The 14,372-nt window shown below is 40.4% G+C and overlaps 1 protein-coding gene across 17 annotated transcripts in view; it reads left to right on the top strand.

Moving 5' to 3' along the window:
- nrxn1a (neurexin 1a) overlaps window positions 1–14,372 on the top strand; it is a 172,798-nt gene that overhangs the window by 115,423 nt on the left and 43,003 nt on the right. For 15 of the 17 annotated variants that reach the window (XM_058794223.1, XM_058794222.1, XM_058794219.1 and 12 more), the window contains one exon: window positions 4,208–4,327. In XM_058794223.1, the coding sequence (XP_058650206.1) occupies window positions 4,208–4,327 (120 nt within the window). Of the gene's footprint in view, window positions 1–4,207; window positions 4,328–10,126; window positions 10,436–14,372 lie in introns of those variants that run through there. The other 2 variants (XM_058794229.1, XM_058794228.1) reach the window with 2 other exon arrangements.

Genomic DNA, 14,372 nt, shown 5'->3' with positions numbered 1-14,372 from the left:
ACCTCAATCTCCAATCCTTGTCTCCTCTCATGCACTTGTTCATCCTTTCTGCTTCTTGTTCTCTTCTTCTGTTCTGTGTTTTCTTCATGCTGGGCCATTTTTAACCAGTTTGAGGCTTCTGTGTTTCTCTGTTGGCAACAGGAGTGTAGATTAAGGATGAACAATATGGACATGTCCCTATCATTTTTAAAAGATCTTGTGTTTTTTCCAAGCTGTAACTGTGATGAAGCTAAAGAGGAAAGAGACTGGTTACTGCCAGTAGCTTTTAGTAGTCATATTAATTAATGAAAAATAGTTAACAGTAATCCTTTTTTTCATTGAAGCTCAGAAAGATAAGGATGGCCCATAGGACTGCTGCGAGAGCTAGCAAACATACACCATTTTGTCTTCTGTCCTTAAAAGATGAATTGAATGCATTAAAACTGAATGCAGTGCAATCATTCCAGAAGGGAAAACTAATTTAAAAGGGGAATAGAAGAATAGTTATGAGATTTATTAGCAGTGACATTGTGCCTATTGAAAGTGACGTTTCAAATATGTAACATTATGTAAATAATTTTAATACTGAAACAGTAATGTTTAAGCTAATGAAGTTACATGGCATTCAAAAGTGGTTATTAATATATTAATAATGTTGTTACAGAAAATTCAGTTTCAAATAAATGCTTTTCTATTGACCTTCGTATTCATCAAAGAATCCTGAAAATGTTTTTCAAGGTTTATGCAAAAAATATTAATCAGTACAACTGTTTTCAACATTAATAGTAATAAGAATTGTTTCTTGAATACCAAAACAGCATATTAAAATGATTTCTGAAGGGTCATGTGACACTGAAGACTGGAAATTCAGCTTTGTCATCACAGGAATAAATTAGTTATTTTAAATTATAATATTTCACAATATTATACTATTATATTATATTATATTACAGTATATTATATTGTAATAATATACTGTTTTTAATGTATTTTTGATCAAATAAATGTAGCCTCTCACAGCTAATTGGAGATAATGAATAATAATGCATCAAATGAAAAAAATAAAAATAAAAAACACCACCACAATAATATAACAGTTCTATAATAAATAAATTGAATTATCTTAACAACAAACTATCTGTAACTCTACTGTTAAAAGCAAACCTATTTTTTACATTTCTGGTAACATTTTGTCTGGCAGATTGTTTTAATATGGTATATCTGTATATTCAGCTGTAAAAGAACTGCTAATATTTGCTAAGAACCACAACATTGCATGCATATAAATCTTCCATTATGAATGCACATATCTATTTTTAATAAGCTCATTTTGGGATCCCATTTACAGGGAGCGATCATGGCTGAAAAATGTCCTTCTGTTCAAACCAAACCTACGCTACTGGCTTTTATCATCTTTATCATACTCTCTCTCATCATCTCTAACTCCACCTCTCTTCTTCCCTGGGTCTCTGTCTGCTTTCTTTATGTCCTCTCTCTGTTCCCTTACATTTTTAACGACTTAATTTGTTATAATCACAGACATTCCAGTGCCTCTACTAACATCTTATATATTTTGTTTTGTTTTTTCTTTTTCGTTTGGCTGACAAAAGTTGCATTGCTGAAAGCTGACTTGCAAGGTAGATAGCCATATGTGTGTCTTAACCGATGCTCCCTCTTCCCCCTCCAGTGTGAGCGTCTGATGTCGTAGATCACGTTTGCCCAGCAGCCGGTCTAGTAACTCCATCACCGTAAATACAAGCACCGTCCGCACACCTTGTATTTACAGCCTCCCAGTCTTAAACTGTCTCAGAGTGTCCTGTGTCATAGTTTTCCCTCACTTACCCGTCACTGCTCTTTTCATTGGAGCGTACATCTGTTCTGTTGTTTACTGGAGGCATGCGTCCCCCCTCCCCTCTTCTGACAGTGCCCCCCTCCACCCACTGCATGCAGTTTCAGCTCCTTCCACGCCAAAATGCGACGGAAATAGTCTATAGCCTTTACCCCCTGATAAGGGCCTTAAAACTAGGTGGAATTTCCCAAGCGGTTCAGGAATCTCTCGAAGCCAGATTACTCCGCTCAGATATATAACACTCGGTTCGAGAGAAGCTCGTCAGGGGAGCGAGCCAACCCTCTGTTTCTCTGCCTGAGACTTTAAATGAGCTTCACTCAGACAGATCAGGTGAGACAGGAAGAGCGCAGCTCATCTGGATCGTACCCGCGACTGTGGTAGCGTCTCTCTCTCTCCTCCTCCTTCTCCCTGCCAGACTCGCTTCACTTCCGAGTCAAGTGGCCAAGCCCCAAATGTGCGACTGATTGGCCAAATGGCTGAGTGATGGAGAGGAGGGAGCGTTTGAGGGCCAGGGGCCTGTTTTACATGCCGGCTGAAGTAATGAGAGAAATGAGAACAGAAGTGTTTCCGCAGGCTGTAATATGCCTGGCTCGTCGCCCCGTCGCTTCGCTTCTGTAGACCGAACACAAAATGAGCTGTTCCAGACGGCCCCCATTTATCTTACAGCCCCGAGTCCCCAGGGTGTGCTGCTGCTTTAAACCCACCTCAGCAATACTAGGAGCAGATGTTATTATCACACGGGGGCCTGTATTATTACTGCAGCCAATACACTGCGCATTACCGCCAATGCTACTCTGTCACACAGCCACTGGTGCAATGCTTGGATTGCACTTTAAAATCAAGTCACCTGTCCACATTTAATGTCTTCTTGAGTAATGAGACCGATTAAAGGCACACTCAGTAATTTTTTTTACCTTGTTAAAAAGTTTTAAATAGTACTTTTTAAAAATCGTTCTTACCTGAGACAAAGACTCAATGCTACACTTTTAGAAATAAAGGTAGAAAATCTGTCGGGGGCTGTACCTTTTCAAAAAAGTACCTGTAAAGTACTAATATGATAATATACTAATTATTTTACATGTAGCAGGTCACCTATTAATATTATTATATACTTTTACTCGTGAAATAAGTTAATCATGACTTACTGGAAGTGTTTGTGTAGTGACATTTAAATCAAAGAATCATAAATAAATTAATCGATGTATTTAATTTCAGTAATTTCAGTATTGATAATATTAACAATATTAAGCACATTGATAATGTTAAGAAATGTTACAAATTAGCATATTAGAATGATTTCTGAAGGATCATGTGACTCTGAAGACGTCAGCTTTGCCATCATAAGAATGAAGTATGAAAAATATATTCAAATAGTTCCAACAGTTATTTTAAATTTCAATATTTTTCACAGTAGTTCTGCTTTTATTGTATTTTATATTAAATAAATGCAGCTTTGGTAAGCATAAGAGACTCCTATCAAAAACATTAAAAATCTTACTGACCTAAAATTTTGAGCAGAAGTGTACATCTACACCACTAGGTGTCAGTGTAAGTCTAACTGTAACAGTAATAACTTCCTTATTAATATATCATGTGAAAAGCAGTATGTCAAATGAGTGCTATGTCTGAAAATGTAGTATTCATAAAAATGCCAGGTGTGCATCCAGTGGACATTTTACTATACTATTATTCATAAATGGTGTAGCTGAGGTCATACATACCCAATATAGTGTGTCTCGATTGTATTCATACTACATATATGCATAATTACAGATTTTTTTTTCATCAAATGTAGTGCATAATTTTGGATGCTGTCTTATTAGCCATCGCAACATGAACAAAAAATTACTGAGTGTACCTTACAATGTTTTGTACAGGACTTTATTTGGTGATCACCAGAAGATAATGACATAATATACAGTTAAGCTAAAATAAGCACACTCATTATGCTATATGATGTATATGATTTATATGTTTATGTTTCTTGTACAATAGTAACATTTGAATGTGACACATTTGTGTGAATATTTATTTTATATATTATATATATTATATAATTTATAGTATATTGTTTAATATATTTATAAACTATTTTCTTCATCCAGTCCCTAAAGAGTGTCTGAGAAAGATTAATATTTAGTTAAACAGAAGATTTTGTCCTCACTGGAAGTTGTTGTTTTTTTTTATTATCTAGGGGAGTGAGCAGATGGGACGGTTCTGTGTGGCTGTTTCTGCTGCAATAAAAGCTTTTCACTAGTGTGGATTTTTATGTCGTAAGGGGCCCATGAATTTATATACCCTTCTCTTTTTCTTCCTGTCTGTTTGTTTCTCTCTCTCTCTCTCTCTCTCTCTACACTACTCTGTCATCGGTCTCCTCAGGCCCCAGCACTACCTGTCAAGAGGATTCCTGCTCCAATCAGGGCGTGTGTCTGCAGCAGTGGGAGGGGTTCAGTTGCGACTGCAGCATGACATCATTTGGAGGGCCGCTCTGCAATGACCGTGAGTCTATCACCTCTCCTTCTTCACAGCTACTGTAGGAAAACCCAGCGCACTGATCCAGAACCACCTAAATTGGTTTGTCAATGGATGAGAGCACTTGCGCCGCTATTATTTATGGTACTCTAAAAAACGTCAGCCACTTTAATGACTATTATATTTTTAGAATGTGGTGTTGAATATATAAACTGTGACAAATAAACACACCCATTCATATTCAAAACTCACATACAGTACTTCACAATGCAAGGACTGAAGTCAAAAAATATGAGATTCCACTGATGCATCAGATGTGACATGTCACATTGAATTAAAATGGAATCTCAGTGACCCTTAGAAAGTAGCTATTTTCAGAACAGAATACTAACATGCTTTGTACTGCATACTGCACAGAATACTCCACATGCTCCCACTATTTTTTTAAATAGCATGTGGAACAGCGAGTGTACGCATTGTGAAAAACAAATATTTAAAAATAGTATGCTACAATGTTGTCACATGACCTGTTTGATTCAGAGAGAGAAGTCTAGTTATCATTTTAAAAGTAATTGTGCATTTTCACACATAATGTCAATTTGTGATCATTGTGGACATTATACATACTAGGTCATCCTGTTTAATGCATACGGGAAAAATCATATCAACCGTAGTATTCATAGTATTACAGTCTATACTGGGTTAAATTAGTATTCCATTCTGAACATTGTTATATTGTTCTTACTACATACTTCTAAAACCACTAGAGGGGGTTGTGGACACTGCATAGCTAGGGATCTGCACCATGCTGCATATCACAATATGCTGCAATGAGTATTAAAAAAAAATAGATTTATTGGGCTGTTTCTCATAGATATAAATTATATGCAGAGGGAGACATCGCATAATATTGAGCTGTACCCCAAGAAGAGCATTGACTGAATTTGGTGTGAAAACCCCTAGTGCTTGTAGACTGTGAAAGTGCTGAGTGCCAGGAATCTGAAGCAGAGTGAAAGTCCTTGAGATGGTTTACGGAGAAGATCTATTACAGGCTCAAGCCATGCACAGCTAATCCATTCTGCGGGTTTGCCAAACTGATAAGAGCCCGCCTTTGTTCAGGAGGAAGAAACCACATAGACGGCTTGCATTACATCATCCGCATCCCCACACCTCGCTGGAACCTATTCAGTGTGTTTTTAGAGATGAGAATGGCAGAGGACGATAGGATCGCTTTTGCTGCCTAATTAGAATTATAAAGAAAAACACATTTCTTTTAGCTTACACTTTTCCCCCCTCATATCTACAGTGATTCAGATCGATAAATGGATAAATTGGTGGATATCGCCTTCATTATTATATGTAAGCCCATGGGTTAATGATTACAGACTGAATCCATCTTTTACTGGGCACTTATTTGAGCAAGGAACAGACAGAATGATATGTGCACACAATATTAATGTTCCTGCACGGTCATATGCTCATGCGCACACACACAAAGGCTCATTTAGATGTGTAGAAGCCCAGTGATCATCAGGCCGTGAAGGCAGTGTAAAGAGAAAGAGGCTTTGTTCGAGCATAGTGGCAGGGAGTAAAGCCTGGGTTTGAGACTCAGCCGCAGACATGCATGACCACGTCATTCCTCTACACATACCACAGACCTATACTCAGCATCAATTCTCCATCTCTGAAACAAGCTTTCACTAACACAAACGCATGTGTGCACTGATCAATACACAGATCCCTGCGGGGTGGGTGCAGGGTCAAGAATTAACAGTTGCCACGCACCAAATGCGAGTAAAAATGAGTTACTCACCACTGACAGGGAACTTTATTTGTAAATGCAACATTATATACTGTATATCGTTTGATTACATTATACGTAGAAATTCTTGCATTAATCCACCAATATAAAAATTTGATTAGCAAAATAATGATCTTCATGGTTTTTTTGTTAAACAATGAGCAAATTAATAATTTTCATTGCCTGTAGGAAATATTAGGCTGATAAATCTTCTCAATTTCTGTTTTTATGTAAGAGAAAAAAAACTAAATAATCAAATTTTCATGATGACAAATGCATGAATATTGTTAAGCTTCATTATTCATATTCATATTTTAGTAAAAATGAAGAAAAACAAATATGGTTTCATGGCCTGTAGGAAACTGTAGGCTGGTAAATTTTCTCAATTTCTATTTCTATGCAAGGAAAAAACAACAACAACTAAATCTTATTTTCATAATGACAAATATATGTTTACATATTAATTTTAAACGTTTAATTAAAAATACAGAATTTCTCAGTTTCATCTTAATGTAAGGGGAAAAAAACACTAAATAATGACAAATATATCATAATGACATATATATGTTTACATATTAATTGTTAAATGTTTAATTAAAAATGCAGAAAATAATATGGTTTCATGGACTGTAGGAAATATTAGGCTGGTGAATTTTCCCAATTTCTATTTCTATGCAAGAAAAAAAAAAAAAAACTAAACCTAATTATCATAATTTTCACGTATTAAGATTAAGAGTTAAATTAAAAATACAGAAAAAAATTAGTCTGTTTCATGGTCTGTAGGAAATATTAGGCTGGTATAATTGATCAATTTCTTCATCATTGGCCTTTTTGGCAAAAATTTGCAAAAACACTGGTCGGGTGCATTTGTCCGTTAGGCTCATCAAGCATTGATTCAAACACACTTCAGATCTGAATGGCTACGATCAACATGAGCCATTTGGTTTGAGCTGGTTATCAAAGAACACTTTAGAAAACTAGCAAAGAGAAATGGCAGAGCCGGGATTCTCCAATGAATGCGTGATTAAATAATGACCACCGCTATAGAGAAAAACGTGAAGAGATAACCTGATTCTCACGTGAGAAATGTGATATTAAATCCGATGAATCGCGCCATTTATGACGGCAACGCACCCATCTGCTCTCTAACCGAACTATATGTATTTAAAGATGTGCTTCATTTTTAATTAGCTTGTTGCTTATCGGCGATCTTGTTTCTTAATAAACAACATCCCACCGGTTACTGGAGCATCATGGGTGGGGGGAGTTGATTCATGCTTCTTGTAGTCAGTGGATAGATAGGGAGAGGGAATATGATTGTAGGGTTCATTATTTATTTGTTCTCTTTTCACTGGATGAATCATTCCTCCTTTCTTTATAAAAAAGGAGGGCAGAACAACAGATCATTGTAAAAATTGGACACACATGCTGGAGTGAAAGGAGTGGAAGACAGACATTTCCACTTATTCTCTCCTACTGTTTAAAATACTTGAAACCTTTTTTCCTCCACAGAATGAAAGCACCAGTATTAAAACATGCTCTACTTCCTTTGAATCTGCTTTTGAGGTCAGCTGAAAAAAGAAATGGATTGGCTCAAACATGTGACTGCCAGAGAATGGCGAGGGTCCGCTGCTCAAAGCGACACCCAGCGTTCACCATTAGGTGGCAGCCTTGTAAACAGAAAAAGAAGCACATGCTCATTTCGCAGGCTGGGTTCTCACATTCTTTTAATATCGCAGGGAACAATTAGCTTGCTATAAATGCAGCAGACTGGTTCCCAAATTGTTTCATGAACCTCTGGAGTTGTGATATGATGTTTCATTGCGTACCACACTGGGTATTGCTAAAGTCACAATGATAAAATTGTCTTCCGAATAGAGCCATATCAGCTTCTGCTGCAGTCTGTTTTGGAGCCCCTGGCGAGGCGGCTCTGATCACCCGGCTTTGTCAACTTTAATTATACAGTGCTAACGATGCTCAAAGCTGAGAGGAGGGAGAAGCAACGATCTCCTTGTGTGAGAGGAGATGACACCAGTGTCACTTTTAGTGCATCTTTCTTCACACTCCAACTGGAGTCTCTGTGGAGAAGCACACCTGCAGACTTTCTCCTTGAACTAAAAAGCAAACACACCCACAACAGGGGGTGCGCAATTGGGAGAGGGTGAATCGTACACCATATTAATTTAATATGTTCCTTTTTGCTTCATTTGTCAGTGACAAAACAAATCAGAGATACACTAGATTTGGGGTTTTGACTGATGGCACTTTTAAACTGCTCATTTACACACCCTGTTCTACTTTCTAGTAGACTAGATTGGGTTTTTGGTTCTCAACTGGGGGGTTGTGACCAGTTTTGGACAGCAGGGTAAAATATACAATATACAAGTCATTCTAAACCTTGTCTTACTTTCTTCTGTGGAATGAAGGAAGTGGGGCTCAACATTGTTTTGTTCTCACAGACTTTCGTTGTATGAACAAAAGTGGTTGAACATTTATAAAATATCTTCTTTTGTGTTCCACAGAAGAAATAAAATTGTACAAAATTGGAGGGTGAGTAAATGGACCAAATTTATATTTTTGGGTGAACTGTCCCTTTAAGAAAATGTTTTTTTCAGTCTTTTTGTTGTTGACGTCAAAACCTTGGCATCCATCTAAGCAGTATTTTGACTTGTCAAACTTGTCACTTGGTACAAATTAGGCAGATGGCAACATGCTTGGGTTGCACGACTTGCCCTCATTTTCATAAACTAAAATTAACCAGTTTCATCACAAAATCTGCAAACAAAATGTCAAACACATTGCAGATTTATTCAGATAAAAACCGATTACAATTGCATCTTAAGCCTTGCTTGAAGCCTTGAAGCTATTGTTGAATCTCGCAAGTAAGAAAGACCGCTATTGAATCAAGTCAGGTGCTGTCCGTGGTGCTGAAGTGCGCCCAATGACTATCCTTCCGGTGAGAGAACTCATTCAGCTACACAATGGCCGAAGAGGGAGGAGTATATCAAGGTTTGACTAGTTTGTGAAGGGAGAGAGAGCCCACACTCTCTGAATTCCAGCTGGACTGTTCTCGAGCCACCCCTCTGTCAAGGAGAAACGAAGACAGGAAGAGAGAAAGAACGATTAGGAGGACGAGACACGAGACCCCCCTTTCCACAGCTGCACGCGCCTCCCTGATGATCGAGGGGGAGGGAGAGAGGAAAAGAGGGGGAGGAAAACTCAGCCAAGCTTCACCGTTCTCTGTTTCCCCTTCTCTTCATTCAGAGGGTCTTTTCCTCTAAGCATGCTGCTTAGGAACGCTTCCGCTTCAGAGACGTTGTAAGGAGTGAGAGAAGAGGAAGGACTTTCTTAACGCTGACATTTTCAGAAACTCTGAGCACCTTTTTCACATGAGGAGCACTTGACCACTCTTGCCCTTTCTTGGTTCTCTCTTCCTGTCCTCCTTTGGTGTGTCTGCTAATGTTTCCTCTGAGAGTCAGTGCGGTCTCAGACAGCCAGGCAGTAGCAGAAGCAGCAGCAGCAGCTCTTGTGTGGTGTGTGTGTGTGAGAGAGAGTGTATTTGTCGTTTGGGGAGGGGGAGAGGCACTCTGTATTGAGTTAAATGCTGCAGCGGCGATCTCGTCTTGTGTGTGCCATCGCTTCTGGTAGTCTCCCTGCTCCTCTCCTATTCTCTCAACGGGGATAACGAGGGATGCAGCCTTGTCTTCATGAGATACAGCTGGGATTCAGGCGGTAGGAAAAGTCCAGGACTGCTGGGAGGTCTGTAACAAAGGCTGCTCACTCTTTTCTCCCTCTTCTCCAATACACCACTACGCCTACCTTACTGGAGTACTGGATCGGATTCCGTGGTTTCTTTGTGGAGGATTTTGTGTTTTTAAATGCCATGAAGAGAGGAATTTAACCCAGGATCTTTATCCTTCTGAAGTTTACCTCATCCGTGCTCTTTTTTTTGTGGGAGAACTCTGTGGAAGTTCCCTCTCCATGTGGATTCGGCACGTGCTGTTGTTCTGCCTCTCCATCAGTGATTGGGCTGTTGCTTGGTCAGGATCCGAGGCTTGAGCGGGACATGGGTTGCCAGGTGGTCTAAGGACACCCCTCTTTAAAGTCCTTGCACTCCGGTAGCATGCTGCGTCTGTGGCCCTGCGGGGCTCCTGGTGGTCTTGCTTCCATTCTGCTCCACGTCAGCCTGCGCCTGGCTCTCTGGCTGCCACCGCTGACTTTGGGGTCAGCCCTGGCTCTGGCAGAGGGGCCTGGGGAGCTGTACGTCCCTCAGCATATGCCTCATCACCTCGTGCCTGCCGCCAGATCCCACGCCCCCCTGCGGGCAGGACATGGTGCGTAGCTTATTCGACTGCCACATTCACCCTCTCACCGCTTTGCCATTCTGTAACCTTTCGTTCCTAGAGCGTCTGTTTTCTGTGTGCTGAGATTTTAGCATAAGAAGCGATATCATGCTCTTGCAATCTCACGGTAATTGGCCGGGGTCTATGAGTGTACTTGCGCAATTATGTGGTCAGGATGCAAATGCGATCTTTAAGAGGTGTTTGTGAATATTATGCAGATGCATTATGCAGAGTACAAATGTTGAGAGCATAATGTTGGCTGCACCACGATCACTTAGCGACCAGCGATTCAGCGTCCCGTTACGCTGACTATGCTTGAATGCATGCGTCTTTGTGTTATTTCTAGGGGCCATCGAGGGGGCTGTGTTTTTATAAGCAACGGGGCAACATCCTTAACCTCTCCGGTTCGAAAGGTCACATCCATGCACACTGACTCAAGCTGACCTTTGACATGATGAAATTCTATTCAAATTGCATCGTGGTCACCGTAGCATGTTGTTTGTGTGTGTGCATGGATTTAATGCAGCGAACCAGCCAAATTGAATGTATTAGGTCTAGAAGGGACAATGGACAGGCTTTTATGCGACTGTTAGACCCCAGGGCCATCCCGAGATTTCCACACTGGTGCACCCCCCACACCTCCGTTGAAACTCTATTACTTCTACATTGCCGTTAAATCCCACTGGCCACCACTCCTGAGACTGGTATACAGTATAAATTGAACACCTTCTGCTTTATTGCACCAGATTTTTCCCCCCCAGTTTGTGTTGTAATGTCTCGTTGCGGCTGGCTGTTTAAAACTATCAGGGCGATTTCCACGCTGTGTGTGCAGAGGGGCTTGAGCTGTCAGTATGTGATCCACTGCACTTATATAACGAGACCTGGCTGCCTCTCAGCATTATCCTCACCGATTATGCTTTGATAAAAAATAAAAAAAACACACACTATTGAATAGAGGCAGGAGGAAGAGAGCGGAAGCTTGTGAAGTGAGACGAGTCATTTATCATCCTTTCTGAAAGGCTCTTAGTTTTTCTTCTCTACCTCCTTGCCTCTCTCCCTATCACTCTTTCCTTCTGTCTTTGTCATATTCTTCTTTTCCGTTTGTGTGTGTGTGTGTGTGACACAGCTGGCATCTCTAATGGCAGGGTGTGCTGAGATCACAGAGCCCCGCTGCTCGCATGCGTCCCCCCAGGCTGCGAGGCAGCGCATCAGGGTCCATTGCTTCTGCCTCCGCCCCCCTCCCGGCCAAGCTAATCTAAACCTCTCAAACCTCCGGACCTCTTTTGCCGGAGAATATTCGGTGACATTGTTCGCAGCTGAGCATAATTCACGAGCTCTGATAATAATAAACTAAAACCGAAGTCGCTTCCAGCTATGTGTCTGCTACGCTATTTACAGCACCAGCGGACACCTTCTCAGCCGAACTGCAAATCTGTCCAACCCTACCTGCTTCCAGCACTGTTTTAGTATGCCGCGACGAGGAGTTTGAGAACAGCACGGGTTCTGTTGTTGCAGCAAAATTACCATTTAAAAACCATTAACAGTAGGTTATGTGGAGTGCAGAAAAGTGTGTGTGCACCCTTGTCTGTGTGCACTAGTAAATGTGCTCTCTCTCCCACTGAAATGATTGGATGAGAACTAAAAAAAAGGAAAGCAGAAAGCGAGGCAAATCATCAGAAGTTACCCTGGGCTCCAGCACAGTGTTTTTAAAGTCAAACCCATCCCCTTTTTTTCCTTTTCGCCCTCTCATTTTGCTGCAGTCTTGCACTTTTATCTCCCCTTTCCTCCACAGTTTCACTGACAACTATAACAGAGGCTACATTTAGATGAAGTTATACAGTAGAAGAACGCTTCGTTCTCTCACACCTACAGAAAAATAGATCCTATGTAACTTGCGGTGTAAAATCGAACAGTGTAGGTTTAACATCACTCCCCCTCGTTCTTTAAAAAACGTGTTTGTGTGTGCTTGCATATGTTTCCAAAGGCTATTAATGACTATGTGAGCTGTTTTAGTGTGCTGCCTCTCTTCTCCATCACTGCAAATCTGAGTAGAGTTGGAGTAAGTGAGCTCATGGGGTTGAGCAATCTATCTCTCAGTCTTTTTTGCTCTCTTTTATGTCAGAGCTATAGTTTGCGCGGCCCGAATTGCTGTAATGAGAGGGTAGCATGGATTTGCTAGTGAATGGTGATGTGCCCGGTTAAATATGATACTCAGAGAAGCTGAGAATTGGAAGCGTAGGCTGTCCTGACTAAGAGGGAGATAGAGGGAATTAAAAGAGGCAAAGGGATGAGCAGAGTGGTCAAAGACTACATGCACTTGACAGTGATATTCCACTGGGAACCATACAGCATCTCCACCAGCAAACACAGTGAGACAGTGAGTGACTGTACAAGGCTGCAGGCTGCACTCTATAGTGGGTGCATTGTGTATGTGTGTGCGGGTTTATATGAGAAAGACATATCATCCCCTTGATAGTATGGAGGTGATTGATTCTTTAAATGCTATACACTTTCCCAAGAGAATCCGCAGAAAGTGAGAGAGAGATAGAAGGAACAATAGCTGTGGTGTGTAATCTAAACCCAGTCAAGCCAAACCTCTAGAGAGATTTCTCATTATGTCACTGTAGCTCACACATGGGGCTCAGGGAGGCTTAGACTGGACGTACTGACACACACACACACACACACACACACACACACACCTGCAGAGATTATTACACATGCTTCCGTCTAATAAAAGAGTTATTTGTGAATTCATCGCTCAAAGTCGACACAGCACTTTCTTTTATTCCTCCATGTTTTTATTTCTTTACCTTCCCTTCCTTCTGTCATTGGTGCATTCCTTCCTTCCTTCTTTACCTCCTCCTAATTTGCTTTCTCCCTTTCTTTCCTCCTTTCATTCCTCCCCCTTTTTTCTCTCTTCATTACCTTTTTCCACTTTTTCCTTCCTCTGTTTATTTCTTCACTTGTTCCCTTTATTTGTTTGTTTTTCTTTTCTTTCTTTCTTCCTTTCTTCATTTCCTCTTTTCTTTCCTTTTGTTCTTCTCCCATTTACTTAGATTCGCTCTTTTCTTTCCTCCCTTTCCCTCCACTCCTCCTTCATCCCTGCCCTTTTTTCTTTTCCTTTACCTCCTGTTCTTTCATTTCTTTACTCTTCCCTAATTGTTTTTTCTTTCCTCCTCCTTTTTCCTCCTTCTCTGTTTCATTCGTTCCTTTCATTTCTTCATCTGTAATTTCTTTCTCTCTTTCTATACTCCCCCAATTTCTTCTTTCTTCTCCTCCTTTTTTCTATCTCTACTTAAATTCTTTTCTGTCATTTGTCCATCTTTCCTTCCTTCCTTTTTAACTTTCTTTTTACCTTTTTTCTTTTCTTTTTCTTCCTCCAGCTTCATTTCTTTTCTCATTCTTAAATACTCCTTCCTTACTGTTATTTCTCTCTTGTTCTGTCATCCCATCTTTCATTTTTGTCACTGTTTTCTCTGCTTTTATTCCAGCAAATACAAAATGCAAATCATAAACAAAGATCAACACATACATATACACTCAAAGGATAATTTACACGCTCACACACCCCCAGCCTAAGCCTCATCGTCTCCTAAACTCACTGAAGGAGCTCAGGAGCTGAAAGCTTGTTATAAAAACACAAAGCAAATCAAAACAACATCCACTAAAGTGCCACAGCAGACAGGCTTTCAGCCAGCACAGCCCTGACCACTCATTCCCAGCTCTACCCTAATTGGCCCTGGAAAGGTCAGCAGGAGAAATACCAGAGCTCTACCACGACCACAAACCCCTAGTGATCCCTGCCTTTTTCACTCTTCAGTGGTTTCTTTTCATGTATGAACTGCTGGTTTTTCTCCAGCCACAGCTCATTGTATTGACTGGGTCTGTGAAGCAGCATAAGAGTCGGCCACGGCAAGTATCCTCA

Source organism: Onychostoma macrolepis, chromosome 12, assembly GCF_012432095.1.
Source record: "Onychostoma macrolepis isolate SWU-2019 chromosome 12, ASM1243209v1, whole genome shotgun sequence".
In the NCBI taxonomy this organism is placed as follows: domain Eukaryota; kingdom Metazoa; phylum Chordata; class Actinopteri; order Cypriniformes; family Cyprinidae; genus Onychostoma; species Onychostoma macrolepis.
Note: the sequence above shows the minus strand (reverse complement) of the source record. Positions and strands in the feature narration are given on the sequence as shown.